Genomic DNA, 15570 nt, shown 5'->3' on the forward strand with positions numbered 1-15570 from the left:
TGTGGTCTGTCAAATAATAAATAAAATCTAAAAAAATAATAATAAAATGAAGACAAGGACATTTAGATCTCAGTGCTTTACTTTAAACTTACTTTATATTAGTGTATTTTACTTTATGTTAGTGTAATTCTCTCCTATACTTTTTAATTTTCCTTAGATTTATATATGTTGAGAAAACTGTTAGTCTTTTGGGGATGTAACTATGACCAGAATTTCAGGAATTACGTCTATGTGAAAAGGTAACTTAAAATCATTTAATTAATGGATTCATTTTATCCACATTTCAAAGGAAACTTGGTAATATATAAAAAAAGAAAGTTCTTGTACACACCTTCTGCATTAAGCACTCTAAATGAGAAGTTATTCAACTCAGTAGCTTCATAAAGGAATACCTTAATTTCAGATTACTTGTGGCACACAACAAGATGTCAGTTTTCCTCCTGCTCCTGTCAGTCTACTCCTAGTCTGTACCTCTTCTATTGTCTATTCAAAATTAGTAAGGAATAGTAAATATTCTTTTCTTGTCTTCAGCAATGATTTTCGAGTTCTCCATGACCTCCGTTGGCCTGTGGAGTGCAACAAAAACATTCCTCACTCTCAAAAGCTTGAAGCCAGAGCCTCCCATTCAAAGAACTCATTGATGGCATGTGCTTCTAGAAAATTGCAAGAAATAGCATACGGGGGAATTAAAAAAAAAAAGAACTTCTTGGATGACACATCAGTCCAGCTTGAATTCTAAACAGCTGCAAGAAAAAATGTCCCTGAACTCAGGACCTATTAAACTCCAATGTAAAAAATTTTTGTCCACCCTAACAATGAAATGTCACTTTTCATCCCTTTTCCTCTATTTAGAAAAATAAGAGCCATATCCCATATCTCAAAGGCATGGCTGTGGAATATACAAGATTTCAGTAAATAATTTGGGACTGGAAACTGCTAAGTGCTAAGTGTTATTTTAACTGTGGCGCCTGAGAGCATCTGTCAGCATTCCTCCGTGTTGCGTTTGGGTCTGGGAGTTCGGTGAAGGCTAGTCATCCCATTTAGCTTCTTCATGACTCATTGATCTAAGCTTTTAGACACTGCTTGAACTTCATGTTTCTTAGAAAGTTGTTAGAGCTAGTCGCAGACGGCTCACTGGGGACACCTTGGAGTGCCCCAAAGCAATATTAATGATAGCTTGAACTGGATATGTAAGGGAATCTGAAAGGTAAAAAATTATAGGCCTATAGGGTATATTTCCTTCCAGTGCTTCCAATTTTGCTCTCGGGTAGACTTTTTCTAAAAATATGTTATCTGAGTGACTTAAAAATTCCAGTAGCAATAACTCGTCTGGCTGTGACTGTGGGTTTTCAGCATCTCCACCAAGTTTTATGGTGAAGATTCTGCAGAGCAGTAGAAATCTGAAATCTGGCACCGACCCCAGACTCATACTGCTCCTGGGCTCTAAATAATAAATATTCCTTATCCAGTATTCCATCCAGCTACCCTTCCAGCAGGCACGGGCACATTTGTTATCAGTAGAAAACCTGAAGATTCTGGAGCCATTTTGTGTGTTTTAGTTTGGTTTCCTCTGAAAGCAGAGCTTGAGAAGGGGTTATAGGCCAGGTAGTTTGTCTGAGAGGTGATCTCAGGAAGCATGAGTGAGGAAGGGAGAGAAACAGAAAGACACAGAAGGAGGAAAAGGATATAAGTGTGCATTGTTGTTTCCGCTGCCAAACCTGGCAGTTTGTTCAGAACCTCTGTGAAATGAGCAGACTTTCTAGAAATGTCCTCCTGAAAGTCAAGAGGCTGAAGCCTTTATTCACTGGCACTCATCTCCCATTGGTTGAAGGTCACTTCCAAGGGTATTTGCTTCAGGCTATGCCTACAAACAGACCAAGCAAGTTCCACTGGCATCTCAGAAAGCCCTGGAGGGTTGATGCAGGCCATGCTCCTAAGAGGTACAGCAAGGTGAGTCAGAGTCCTCACACCTCTGTCCACTGCAGGTGCAGCGGGAGATGAAATGCACCAGTGGCATCTGCTACAGTCCAACCTCCTGCACTGTTCACACATCCACTCAGCCAGTACATTTTCAAGGTGGAGACTGGTTGCAGTTTCTAATAGAAAGCTTGATGTGGGCAGGTATACTAGAAGAAGCTACTGTCCTCCCTACTGTAGCTGGTGTCAAGTCCAAGGTCGGAACTTACCATCTCTCTCTGCAGCTGCGCCTTCTGGATTTCCTGCCCCCTCAGCCAACACTGCTGCAGAGCTCAGTTGCTCACCTGGTAGGGAGATACAGACCTTCCTCCCAGAGGGATCCACATTCTTGATTGCTTTGCCCCCCCCCCCCCTTTTTTTTTTTTTTTTTTTGGCAATGGTTGTTAGGATTATCCAATAATCATCAGACATAGGAAGGCCCCCGGGGATCCCCAAGTTGCAGCCATACTCCTCTCTTGAGCTTCTGATAGTAACCAGAAACAATTACACTAAAAACAGAATACCTTTTTTTCCTGCTGAAATAAGGAGTCTAAAATTATGAATCAGAGCTCCAGTTTCAGGGGAAATCGGCCCTCACTGTTCGTTGGTGGAATATTTGTTGTTGCTTCTCCCCACCTCCCTCCGCTCCGGACCTCTAATCCAGGGGGTCCTTAGATCTGGAGAGCACCTGTCCTGCAGCTGTGTTGCTGCACATGATGGAGAGTGAGGACATCCACTTGTACCTTTGTTTGATGCGGATGTCTGAGAGTCCCCACCGCGGGCTTCAGGGTGCCATTATTTCCTATGAGGGCCCCATGAAGCTACCTCTTGAGATTACACATTCAGCCTCCACTGAGCTCTGAGCCCTAAAAATGAATTCTGGGATGCATTTATGGTACATTTTGCTCTATGGTTGCAGGAGATAGTTCAAAATGTTGCCATGAGCCCTAGGCATCACTGCCCCAGGCTGAGAGCTGACCAACCTGCTTCTAGATTCTCTCTTCTGTTCAAGCCTTCTAACCTAAGGCAATCAGCAAAAGTGAGGCAAATCCATAGTCTTCCTATTTCCCATTGGCTCATATGGCTCAGGTGCTGGGGCCACGGTGTCACGTGATGCTTGCCTGCGTCCACCCCTCATCCCTATCATATCACCTCACATATGCTTTAATAATCATGATGCGGGCACTCCAGGGATGACGGTCCCCATCTAATCAGAAATGGGGTGATGCTCTGTCGTTGACAAGATCCTGTCCTTGATCCCGTTGTTCAAGAATCACTTCCTGTTCCTGTCTTAGCTTCAGTTACGTTACCCTAAGAGGAGAGCCTGTGACAAGGATTATAACCCAACTGTATGGGGGTTTTTTGTTGTTGTTGTTTTGTTTCTTTTTTCAGAGGTGATCGCAGGGGAATGAGGAAGCAGGGAAACGGAGACAAGAATGAAAAGATGAAAAGCCAATACAAGAGCGCATTATGAGGAAGGCTACTGTAATCAGCAGTAGCTCAAGGTTGCCGGGACTGCTAGAAATGGAGAGAATGCCTCCAGAACTGTCTAGGGCCACCCTTCACCTGACAGAGCCACTATGTATTCTGCCCTTCGAGGCTGCATGTATGCATAGACTGAAAGAAACGAGATCCTACTAAGATGGATGAGAACGAAGGAGAGAATGGCAAAAGATGCAGGGTGCTCGGTCTGTTGAGCTGGCGGCACAGAAGCAGGCTGAGCTTCCCGGGAACTGGCCACCACAGTCAAAACCGAACAAAGCTGCTGTGAAGGGAGCCTGTGTCACTTCGCTCCCTGAGGTGTTCCGGGGAGGAGTAATCCCATCACCCAACCTAACACCCTCCCCACAGTGAACCTCATCCAGGGGGCTGCTCTGCCCATACCACACCAGCACGGGGGGTGGCTGTGTTATTCATGTGTGGAGAGCAGCCCAAGATTCCCAGCGTGTTCTGCACTCCCGCGGACTGCCCTGCAGAGGACACAGGCTGCATGTACAAAGGGCTCACAGGTCTTCTTGCAAATTGTGCAAAAAGCATCCTAGGGAGCAGAGCCTCATTTCCCACCACTCCTCACATCGCACGTCAGGGTCTGACCACACTGATCTTGAAATCCCTCCCCAAAGACAGGAGACTGGGGGTGGTGGTTAGCACAGGGCTTGAGGGTGATAGACCGACCGGTTTTAGATCCTGCCCCTAAGCCATGGTACATTCTTGGTCAAGTTAAATGAACTGGCTGTGCTTTTGCTTCCTCAACCTGAACCTGAGGAAATTACCTCTTCCAGAGACTTATCTGAAGGATTACATTTTGGTTTTATGTGTTTATGTACATACGGTACGCAGTGTGTTTTGTACATGGCCTGGTGCATAGTAAATGGCCTGAAAACATTCCCTGTGGGGAGCAGCTTTGGCCTGCTGGGTCTGCCCAGTCTTCCCCATCTTCCCCCTATGCACTTCTCCCATGCATCCTTCACAGCCTTCCCTCTGATCTGTCCTGTGATGGCCTTAGTCAGGGTTAGTCACCACACAGCGCTAACAACATTCACAGACACCTGTCATCATACAGGAGACATTGCCAGGTGCCTTGTGAAACACAAATGTCTTCTGCACCCCCCCCCCACCTGTATCATGCTAGTAACCCTCTTATAAAAGAAAATCACTTAACTCTTATTGACAACACGTTACCATTGGAAGACCCAGGCTATACTTGTCCATCTCTCAACAAACATTCTGGTAAACCAGTCTGGTCTCTTCCATAGGTAGAATCTGCAGTTTGTAGAATCAAAGTCTGATGGCCCCCTTGGGTTTGTAGATGGCAGGCTTGTGCTACCTCGGGTCCTCAAAGAACCAGTTTCCCGGGCAGGATTAGACATGCGTGTGACTTACCCGGGAAATGTCAGGAAGGACGGGTGTGGGAGGGAATAGGTACAGGAGAAAAGAGCCTTTAGGGGTGGTGCCTTGTGAAAAGAGAAGGGACTGTAAGGGCTGGTTGGGTGGGAAGGGCCTCAGACCATCACGCAGTTCTGAGGTATCTCACCCCATTGATAGGAGGTCCCCACATGAGGCAAGGTGGCCTGCTGTCAGAGGACTCCCACATGAGGCAAGGTGGCCTGCTGTCATGGCCCTGCCCTTCTCCAGCACTGATGGGGGCAGGAGGGCGAAACAGGGCCTCAGCATCCGGACTGAGCCCTCAGCAGTGTAGCAGCTGGAGGTTCTCAGGAGGCTCTCTAGAAGGGACCCTCTCCACGGTTGTCACAGGCCTCTCTCTTTCCAAAGCAGTACTCTCCCATTTTGCATCTTCGAGCACACATTATTCCTGGCTCGAAGTCTCTCAACAGCTTAGAGTAACATTTGTCGAGCCCAGCAGACTGGGATTCATTCCAAGCAAAGTGTTGTAGGCCTACACATCTAGACCCCATGTGAAGTCCCAGATGATCTGAGCAGAGCGTAATCTGCAAGGACGCTTTGAGTCAGGCAGGCAGAGATGATCGCTCTGATACTCAGCACTCATTATTTCTCCCATGAATGACATTTGGCCCAGCTCATCATTCAGGCTTCCCCAGCCCCAGATGTGTAGAATTTTAAATGAATAGTTAGCTAAGTTTGGGGTGTACTGAATGTTGATCTCTTCTGAGCAGTTGATTGCAGATGTTTTTGCTGCATCATTGGGCTTTGGCTTCTAACCAAGTCCAGGCATCTCAAGCAATGCCTTTGACAGATCTGGAGCTTTCTGTCTCATTCAGTGAATCGTTCCTTCATTTTTCCATCCCCTACACATTTCTTGTTAAGAGATGTTCATGTGAGCCGCGGTTGGCAGGTTGAGTGGAGAGCCTCAGACGCTCTTTTAACGGAGAGCTTTGTCTCTGTCCTGTGCTTTATCAAACAGCTTCACTGGCACTATAATGAGTTTGCCAAGTTCATCTTTTGTCTCTATTGATGAGCATTTGGCTGCTTTTTTTTTTTTTTTTTTTTCCAGGAGGGAATCTTTCTCTATCTACGGATCAATTTGGACTTGACGTTGAAAGCTAAGACTTCCTTCTATTTCTGAGCAGTTTTGTGGATAACCACCTTCTACAGTCTGTCAGTTCCAATGCTATTTAGTATCTTTCCTAATTTAGTGTTAAGAGCATTGCGGAAAATATAAACAACCTGGCACTTCTGAGACTTGACACTCCAGTATTAGTCAGTCGCAATTCATCTGTTTGCTTGTTTGTTTCTTTTTGATAACCAGGGACACAGAGAGGCTTTATCTTGTCAACACCCTCTACCCTCTACCATGGCAAATCGAATGCCATGAGTTTTCTCTTTTAGGTGGAGTGACATAGTTAACTAATTTTCTGTTTGGGGGTTGAGGATGCACGAGAGACTCTTGATTTTATCTCCCCAAAGAGAGCTGTGAGTGGCAGCTTCGATCTGTTGAGGAGATCATGCTCTCAGGGTCTGAGAATCTCTGTGGGTAACTCTACTGCTTCCTAAGCGATGAGGTCCAGGTAGAAGAGTGTCCTCCGGAGGAGGCAGCTGGAGACTCTGAGATGAAGTCACTGTTTAAAACCCATTCAATGCTGAAAAGAATACTTCCTCCTTTGACCACCATCTCCCTTCTTACTACAATCATTATTTAAGGATGTAAGTGCTTCACAAACAGCAGCTCATTGTTTTTCAAATCAATTTGTGAGGTAGAAAAGGAAATGGAAGCTTAAAGGCATCATCTTTATCAGGTCTGAGATGGTGATTTAAAGCGATGCCCTTCTACTACATGAAAGTAGTTTGATCATTCTACATAATGTTTGGTGTCACCTTTCTTTTTCTACATCGTCTTATTTTTAATTAGGTTCCAACTGTGGCATCCCAAATCAAGGAGTAGTGTATCACTGACAAAAATACATGGATAATAAGTCATGCGTTACAGACGGTCTTGCATTGTGCGTACACTTTTCTTCTGCTGGCTCTTTCATTCTCTTTATTTACGGCAAGAGAAAAGAGCTTTTTGTCTTTTTCCTTTGGATACATTTTATACGCCTTGTATTGCATGTTCTGCCTTGTTCTCCTGGGGACAATGCCTGCTGCTTTGGCTCTTTGTTTCTTGCCTTCCATCAGTGTGGCCACTTAGCAGTGTTCTCCTCTCCTTGACCTTGAGGTCTGATATTTAAGGGGTCTTCTTGCACTGTGTCCCCCACATGACAATGAGAACACTATGACTGCCTGGGACCCACTGGCTGTCCAATTCCATTAAGTGAAAATTTATGGAGAGTAGTTCCATGGAGTTATAGGGACACATGCTTTATGATGATTATTATTATTGATTGTATAGGTTTCAGTCCCTTTCTAAACCTGGTATCCAGGGTGCACGGTGAGGATGGAGAAGGTACCTGTGACCTTGGACACAGCTGTTTGCTTTCCTATCATTTGTCCCTGAAGTCTAAGTGGTAGGAAGTCTTTTCTAACTCTTTTATAGACACTAAAGTGGATTTTAATTTTTCATGGTGGTTTTACTTCCTTAAAAGTTACAGTTTTTAGGACTAATCCTCTTTAGATTATGATCTCCAGGCCCTAGAGTTTAAAGTGGAGTCAAGTTCCAACGGTATACACCAAATTCAGGTATGGGCCCAGGCAGACTGCTTCAGGGAAAGCATTTTCAGGCTGGAGGCTTTTATAAAAACATTCCAGAAGAAGAGAAGAAATTATCAGAACTTATTTCTGGCCCTTTATTGTTTTACTCTCCTTTCCAGTTTCATAGAGAGTGACTTTTTTTTTTTTTCCTTTTGATCAAAAACAAAGATTGCAGTACTTTGGGGAAGACAATCATTCTATGATATAATCCCTTTCAATAGATGAACACCCTGAATTGTAACAATCCAGAAATAATAACTGATGCCCCACAGTATCCCCAAAGAGGAAACTTAGCGTGATTGGGTTCCCCTATCTGACACATTTCATGTCAGGTAAGGAGAATATCTGTGTGCCAGAGGCCACGTCTGGTCTGTCAGCAGGGGTTTCAGGGAGGGCTGGAAGTGCCTGCCTATGGAATGGTCATCCTGGTCAGTGACTGCTTTGGAAGCCATTGACCTAGTTAACAGTTGTGGGGAGGAGGAGGTCCCAGCGCTGGGTGACCTGTGTTAGAGAAAAAAAAGTCCTGGGGGATAAAAAAGAGCCTCAGGGATGGACTGGTGAAAAGCTCACAGAGAACCATCCAAATGGTGAAAGCCTCTATAGGCTCCATTGTCTTTGCTGCAGGCGGTCTGGGACCTGACACCCCACTGCGATTTTAGAATGAAGTCAGCCCAATGCACAGGGTTCCGTATGTTAGCGCTTTTGCCAGTGGTCCTAGGGTGAGAAAAAAAGGAGCTGTGAATTCCACAAGATGAAGAGAGAGCCTCACCTCTCTAATGCCCCATCTCTCTACCGTATAATGCACCGGAATCTCAGCACAGTGATAAATCATCTTCCCTACCTCACGACCTTATACTCCTCTGTCCCTGATATTCTCATTACATGGAGATGGAGAATAAGTTAAAGAACACTAGGAGGTTTTAACCTGGGCAAGAAAGGAAGGGTGGGCAGTAGTGCAGAGAAATGGCTGTGACCTTGAAAGTAATGAGAGTCCATGACTTTTCCTGCTTCCAGCCTTACAGAAGCCTTTCCAGCAGGATGTGTGTACTGGTTATTTTATTTTGGGTGCTTCTGGATATTCTGTATATTTTTGTATATTTTAAGATGTTCCAGCATCTTAAAAACCTTTTCTGGCTGGGAAGAAACCACACCTCCTAAAGCCAGGAGCATCTAGACCAAGCCTGCCTTTTATATGCAAACTAACCAACCCAGAGCCCCACCTCCTCTCTCTGGTTGGGGCACCCGGAGAAGCAACATGCCTCTGCCCAGATTACAACAGGGCCAGGTCGTGGGAAATTAGTGACCACGCCTTAAACCTAAGGAACCTACCGGAAATCATTCAAACAGCCAATCCTAGCAGTCAGTCCTGAACCGTTTACCCCTCCTTGCCTTGCCTTTCCCTGGAACTCCCAATAAAGGGTCTAACCTTCGCTTCCCCTGGTCCTGCTCTCAGCCTCCTCACCACCCTGCATCTTCTCCACGTGGTCCCGCATGCCATGTCTGCACCTGTGAGTGTAAAACCTTAGTCTCCCATGTCCAGCCACACCTGGATGGGTGATCATTACATGCTTTAAGTGTGCTCTGAACAGTTGGGAAATATCTGTAGACGTCTATGACAAGGGTTACAAAAGTGGCTTTTCTTTTAATAAGAGAATTTCTCAACTATCCTTTTCACTTTATTGGACTCGGAAACCAGGCACTGTGCTTGGCCCTGGGGGGATACAAGGATAGGATGTTAGGGATGGATCTCTGGAAGATCAGAGAGTCTATGGGAAAAGATGCATAGAAACAAATAATTGGATATTTAGTGCCGAATGAGAGGTAGACAGCTTGGGGGGGCAAGGCCAGAAGGGAGGGGTTGCCTCCCTTTACGTATAGGAGAAGATAGTCTGGGAAGAAGGATCCTTGTTTAGATCCTTGTTTATATACATAGTCAAGTCACTAAATATATATATATATATATATATATATATATATATATATACACACACACACACACACACACAGACTCACACACACACTTGACTTTTTAAAAAACATTTTATTTATTTATTTGTCAGAGAGAGAGAGAGGAGCAGAAGCAGAGAAAGCTGCTGGCAGAACAAGCAGAGCAGGCAGAGGGAGAAGCAGGCGCCCCATGGAGCAGGGAGCCGGATGTGGGATTGGATCCCAGGACGCTGGGATCTGCATCCAAGGCAGATGCTTAATCCACTGAGCCAGCCACCCAGCTGTCCCTGTACTCGACTTTTTAAAGCAGTTGTATTGACAGATGTCCAAGTTAAGAGGCTGTATGTATGAATTTCCAGGAAAAGTCAAGCATTGTGAGGAAGTTCCTTGAAGAAACAAGTTCTCGGGCTAAAGGTTTCAGGACTGATGGTGCTTGGCTAGTAAAATAGATGCAGAATAAAGCACTTTTAAAATGCTCTATTCTCACTGGACATAAAGCTTATGAAATGTCTGATTTTTCATTACAGATAATTTCTTTAGATTTTACTCTACTCCTGTAGAAAATACTCAACTTAATAAAGAAAAAAAATTATTATCCTCGTCTCTACACAATAATTTTTTCCACTTTGTATTATATATTCTGACTAATGTTCGTATAGTTAAAAAGAGAGAAGAAGAAGAAGAAGAAAGGAAGGAACTGCCAGTCCTATTACACTGAAAACTGTGAGCAAATACCCCCTCGACCATTGAGTCCCTAGTAGTGTCGAAGGCATCTATCCTTAATCTTGCAATTTTTAGAACATATAATACATATAGAGTAGGAGACTGTTTTCTTATTACGTAACTCATGAAAATGACTCTTATTGCTTTATGGTCCCCTTACACACATAAAGAGTAAGGAAATAAGGCTTTTCTCATGCCGTCTCCTAAGAAAGTGCTTTGTGAGCTGCGAAGGCTGGGGTGGGGAGCCCACTGCTGCTTTAGCCAAACTCATGTTGCAAAGAATACAGGATGTGTGTGCCATCTGGATGGGGAGATGGTGCACAGCCTGGCTAAACAACTCCTTCATTTAATTCTTTCCTTTTCATCTGTCGGTAACACAATAAAGGAAATTAAAATCAGTGATCGATTGTGTTGGAGTACATTATCATCAGGACTGAATCCGCAAACAGTGCACCCAAATGAGAAGCTGTTTAATCACATTCTTTTTTTCCATGTATCTAACTCGGTGTATCAGTTATTTATTTAACAGTTATTTTATTCAAAAGAGGAAAAGAAATTTATTTATTCCATTTGAGTGCTTCTCCTGTGTTAATATGTTCTATTTTCCTTGATGAATTTATTCTTAGGAAAATATACAAAAAATTTTATTTATTGAGGGGAAATCATTAGCATTTAACCCCTTTGATACTACTATTTCAGTTTTCCCCTTTAACTATTTGTTATTACTTTATTTATTTTAGTTCATAGAGGTTGTGGGTATGAATTCTGACATTTCAATAGGAACATTAATTTTCTTCATTAGAAATGGCAAAGGGGTGCTAGTCCTTTTACTAATTCAGACTATCTTAGTACCTTAGCTTTCAATGGGGAATTAGTTTGATACCCCAAAAATAGAGGGGAGAAAACAATCCAAAACCCTTTAATGATCAGATTTTTTTCCAAGATAATGCCCTAGAAAAATGGCTGATCTGTTGCCTGATATTTGGTTAATTACTCATGTGCTCACAAAGACATTTCATATTTCTAAACGGGTTATGGTACCGAGAGTGACTAAAAGAAGCTGGTGTTATACGGTGGTTCACTTAAAAAATGCAAGATGAATCTGGACAAAAGTTTGAGATTGTTTTAAAAGAATGTTCTTCTCTCCCCCCTTTTAGAGTATTCTACTTGATAATTGGAACAGTATTCATGTACTTAATTAACAAGTATATATAGAGATCAATTTTGGAGAAGGGAGCACCCCAACTTCAGTGTTTCTAGTCTCTTTAAAGTGGATTACAGTTGTCCATAGTAGGTAGTTTCGATGATGATGATGCAGCATTTCCCAGAATTCACACAACTGTCACATTTCCAACCATCTGCCTAACCCCTTTGTTCAAAAAGAAGGTCCTAGGATAAGAAGGAGCATTGTGGCTTTGGGTTAGGACTCAAGTATGTTACACTATCCCGGGTCATAGAAGAGACTTATAAATGTTACATTTATAAAATAATGTTTTCTAATTGGGTACTGTTGTTTCATAACAACTTCATTGATTTTTTTTTTTTTTTTTACTTCAATTTTATGTATAAAAAATCTGTTGAGGGACGCCTAGGTGCCTCTGTCAGCTGGGCATCTGTCTTCTGATCAGGTCCTGCTCTTGGGTTCCTGGGATGGAATCCCACATAGGGTTCCCTGCTTAGTGGGGAGCCTCCTTCTCCCTATGCCTACTGTTCCCCCTGCTTGTGCTCTCTATAAAATACTGATTATGTTTCAACCTTCAACATGATAGCATTGATTGTTTTGTTATAGATAAACATATCAGGTTAAAAAAGTTTTCTTCTATTCCTATTTTCAAACGGAGCTTTTACTATACATGGATATTGGATTTCTCATGTATTTTTTCTTGCATCTTCTGAGATGATCCTATGGCTTCTCTCCTTCAATCTGTTAATGTGGTAAATAACATTAAAAGACTTTCTGTTGTTAAAGTATTCCTGCATCACTGGTTATAAGCAATGCCATTATTCTGTCTTACTGAGGTAGATAGATATCCATCCATCCATTCATTCATCCACACATGTGCCCGAGCATACACACCAGTCAACTTAGTTTTGTCACAGCGTCAGGAGAATTTTGCATCTGTATTCTTAAGGAAGTTGGCATAGCATTTCTGTGTCATCTGCCTAGGGGAAAACAGACTGAAAGCCACACGCTAGAGGGACATGCCTCTCTTTCTGTTCCCAGTATCTGAACCTATCTCCACTGGTGGCTCCAGGCATAATAAGACTGCAGTGGCAACCATTCCGGAAGTACTAACAGCATTGCTTTCAGCAGCAGCACTGCGGGGTCCCCCATGGAGCAGGCTACAGGGGCAGCAATGGGAATAATTTAGGAAGTAATAACAGTATTCGCTGCAGCTGGAGCCCCTGATGTGCGAGTCCTCATGGTGGCAGCGCCGACGACAGCAGTAATGGCCACTCCCAGAAGTGTAACTTTCCTAGGCTTTTGCTTAAGGAGCTGGATTTGGACTTCCGAAGCCTTGGGGCACCTGCTACTGACCTCGGGACGACATGATCACTCTTCCAAATGAGAAGAATCAGAGATTTCTTGTCGTTACAAATTTTTGAACAACCTGACCTTTTCATCCGTTGCCCCAGATAGCCCTGTATCTGGATTTCTCTATGAAATGTGATAAATAGGACTCATTTGTGAGCCTGCACAGTGTTTAAATTCTTATTTAATTGCCACTGTCGAAAAATTGGGAGAGATCACATAAAAATACAGTTTTCTGCCTTCTCTTGACAGTTTTCAAGAGAGGGCAGTGCTGATCCAGCTCCCTGCAACGCAGCAGTTGGGTGATGCTGAGCAATGGCTGCCCTCCCCAGTTCACCAGTTTCCCCAGCCAGACTGCTTCCACCTCATACCTCCCGCCAGTCCTGTGCACCTTTTTATTTGCCACACCACTGTAAATGGTGAACAGGCATAGCAGAACTCCAGGAATATTATTTATTTTCTTCGCTTACAAGGCAAGATGTATTTTATACATGACATAAATTGACTTAAACTTGAGTTGTAACGTTGAGAGCCACCTGTAGCTGTTAAATAACAAGTAATTAGATTAATCACATCAATGTCATTTTAAAATTAATCCATAAAGCAGGGTTTTTGTAGTAGTCATTGGTGTTTTCTGTTTTGTTTTGTTTGCTCTTTGTCTTAAGCCTAAGTTTAAAAAAAAAAAAATGACATTATTTGTGCCAGATTCCTAACTCTTTTTGGCTTTGGATTTTTTTTTTTCTTCCATGTGTATGAATCCTTTGAAGTCAACCAGGGCTGACTGCGAGAGGACTCTTTGTGCAATCCAATCAGGCTAATTTCAATTTTAAGTGCAGGAGACAGGCATGCTTTTCATCGTCTCCTTTGTGTAGCTATGATGGATTGGCTAGTGTTGAGTTAGTAAGATTTCCAGGAAAGGACAGTACAAATGCTGTCCTAAGCAGCCTGTTAATAAATAGACCTCAAGTCTTAAAATCTCCCACTTGCTATTTTATTTTAACAGTAGAATAAAGGTTCACTAAAGCACAGACTACATTTCACTTTGCAGTTTCATCTCAAAAGCTACCAGTATTTACATTCCCACATGATTCTAATAAGAAGTGCAAGTAAGGAATCCCTGTCTAAAAAAATTTACAGATTTGTAAGAGTAAGAGAAAGGAGAGTTTCAAGTTAATTTAAATATACTCTCTAAACATATTCCTGTTTTTCCTTAATTATTTAAAAATACTTTCTAGAAATCTCTTTTCCAGGGATTGTTGGTAGAATACAATGAGATAAGCTCTTTGATACCTAACTAAAATTATATTTAAATTATTATCGTGCGTGTGTTTGTTTTTTGTTGTTATGTGTAAAAAAAATCAAATCATAATATGACAAGAAGCATGAGCTATGTGAAACTTAGGGAATAATTAAAGTGTTTCCTGATGAGTTTCTTTACTTTTTATTGCTGGAATTATTCCAAAAGAAAGAGAAAAACAGAAGTATAAAATAATGATCAACAAAAAAAGAAAACCCAAATCAATTATGTAAACGAATTCAATATCAATTTTCAATTAAAATCAAGAGAATTAGAAAAAAAAAACTGTACTAATCAAAATAATACCAACCTCTTACTGCACATTCACCATAGGTGTGGGGCATTTCCAATGGCTTTATGTTAATTTACTCCTATAATCTTCATAATACTTCTGTGTTAAATACCTTTATCATGATTCTTACTTTACAGAAAAGGAAACAGAAGTAATCTGTTTCTCAACTTCATGGAGCTAATCCCTGATAGTGGAATTTGAGCCTAGGCAATAGGAGTTTGGAGGTTTTACCACAACACATTGCTGGCTCTCTTTTGCCATGCATACATGTTTACATGATTATTCACAATCACACTTTGCTAATGCTTTTTCCATTAGAAATGCACATTAAAAACACCTTTAGGGATCTCAGGGTACATTAATTCTATCTAAATCTGTCCCATACCCTCTTCCCCAGGTCAATTTCAGTTCGATTGAAGTACTTCAAGATCTTTGAGGTCAGAAGTAGGAGTCTGGTGAAGCTTGGAGAAGGGAGGAACAGTTAGATAAGACTTACAGAGCAGTGGACATCTAGTAAATTCATGGGATATAAAATCAATGTACAGAAATCTTTTGTATTCTATACATTCATATTGACACAACACAAAAAGGAATTAAGAAAACACAGGGCACCTGGGTGGCTCAACACAGGGTTAAGCCTCTGCCTTCAGCTCGGGTCATCATCTCAGGGTCCTGGGATCAGCCCCTGCATCAGGCTCTCTGCTCATCAGTGAGCCTGCTCCCCCGACCCTGCCTGCCTCTCTGCCTATCTGTGATCTCTGTCTGTCAAATAAATAAATAAAATCTTAAAAAAAAAAAAAAAAAGAAAGAAAGAAAAAGAAAACAATCCCATTTACTGCACAAAAAATAATAAAATACCTAGGAATAAATTTATCCAAAGAAGTAAAAGACCTGTACTCTAAAAACTGTAAAACACTGATGGAAGAAATTGAAGGCAACACAAAGAAATGGAAAGACATTCCATGCTCACGGGTTGGAAGAACAAATATGGTTAAAATGTCCATACTATCCAAAGGAATCTGTAGATTTAACACAATCCCTATGAAAACACCAACAGCATTTTTCACAGAACTAGAACAAACAATCCTAACATTTGTATGGAATCACAAAACATCCCAATAGCCAAAGCAATCTTGAAAAAGAAGAAACAAAATGGGGTATCATAATTCAGACAGAGTTATATTACAAAGCTGTAGTCATCAAGGCAGTCTGGTA

General features: G+C 42.1%; 1 protein-coding gene across 1 annotated transcript in view; it reads left to right on the plus strand.

Moving 5' to 3' along the window:
- Positions 1-1997: 1997 nt before the first annotated feature.
- NKAIN3 (sodium/potassium transporting ATPase interacting 3) overlaps positions 1998-15570 on the plus strand; it is a 638062-nt gene continuing 624489 nt past the window's right edge. Inside the window, exon 1 of the mRNA XM_059395511.1 lies at positions 1998-2264. Within this exon, the coding sequence (XP_059251494.1) occupies positions 1998-2264 (267 nt within the window). The remainder of the gene's footprint in view (positions 2265-15570) is intronic.

The sequence above is a fragment of the Mustela nigripes genome, chromosome 3 (genome assembly GCF_022355385.1).
Source record: "Mustela nigripes isolate SB6536 chromosome 3, MUSNIG.SB6536, whole genome shotgun sequence".
Taxonomy (NCBI): Eukaryota; Metazoa; Chordata; class Mammalia; order Carnivora; family Mustelidae; genus Mustela; species Mustela nigripes.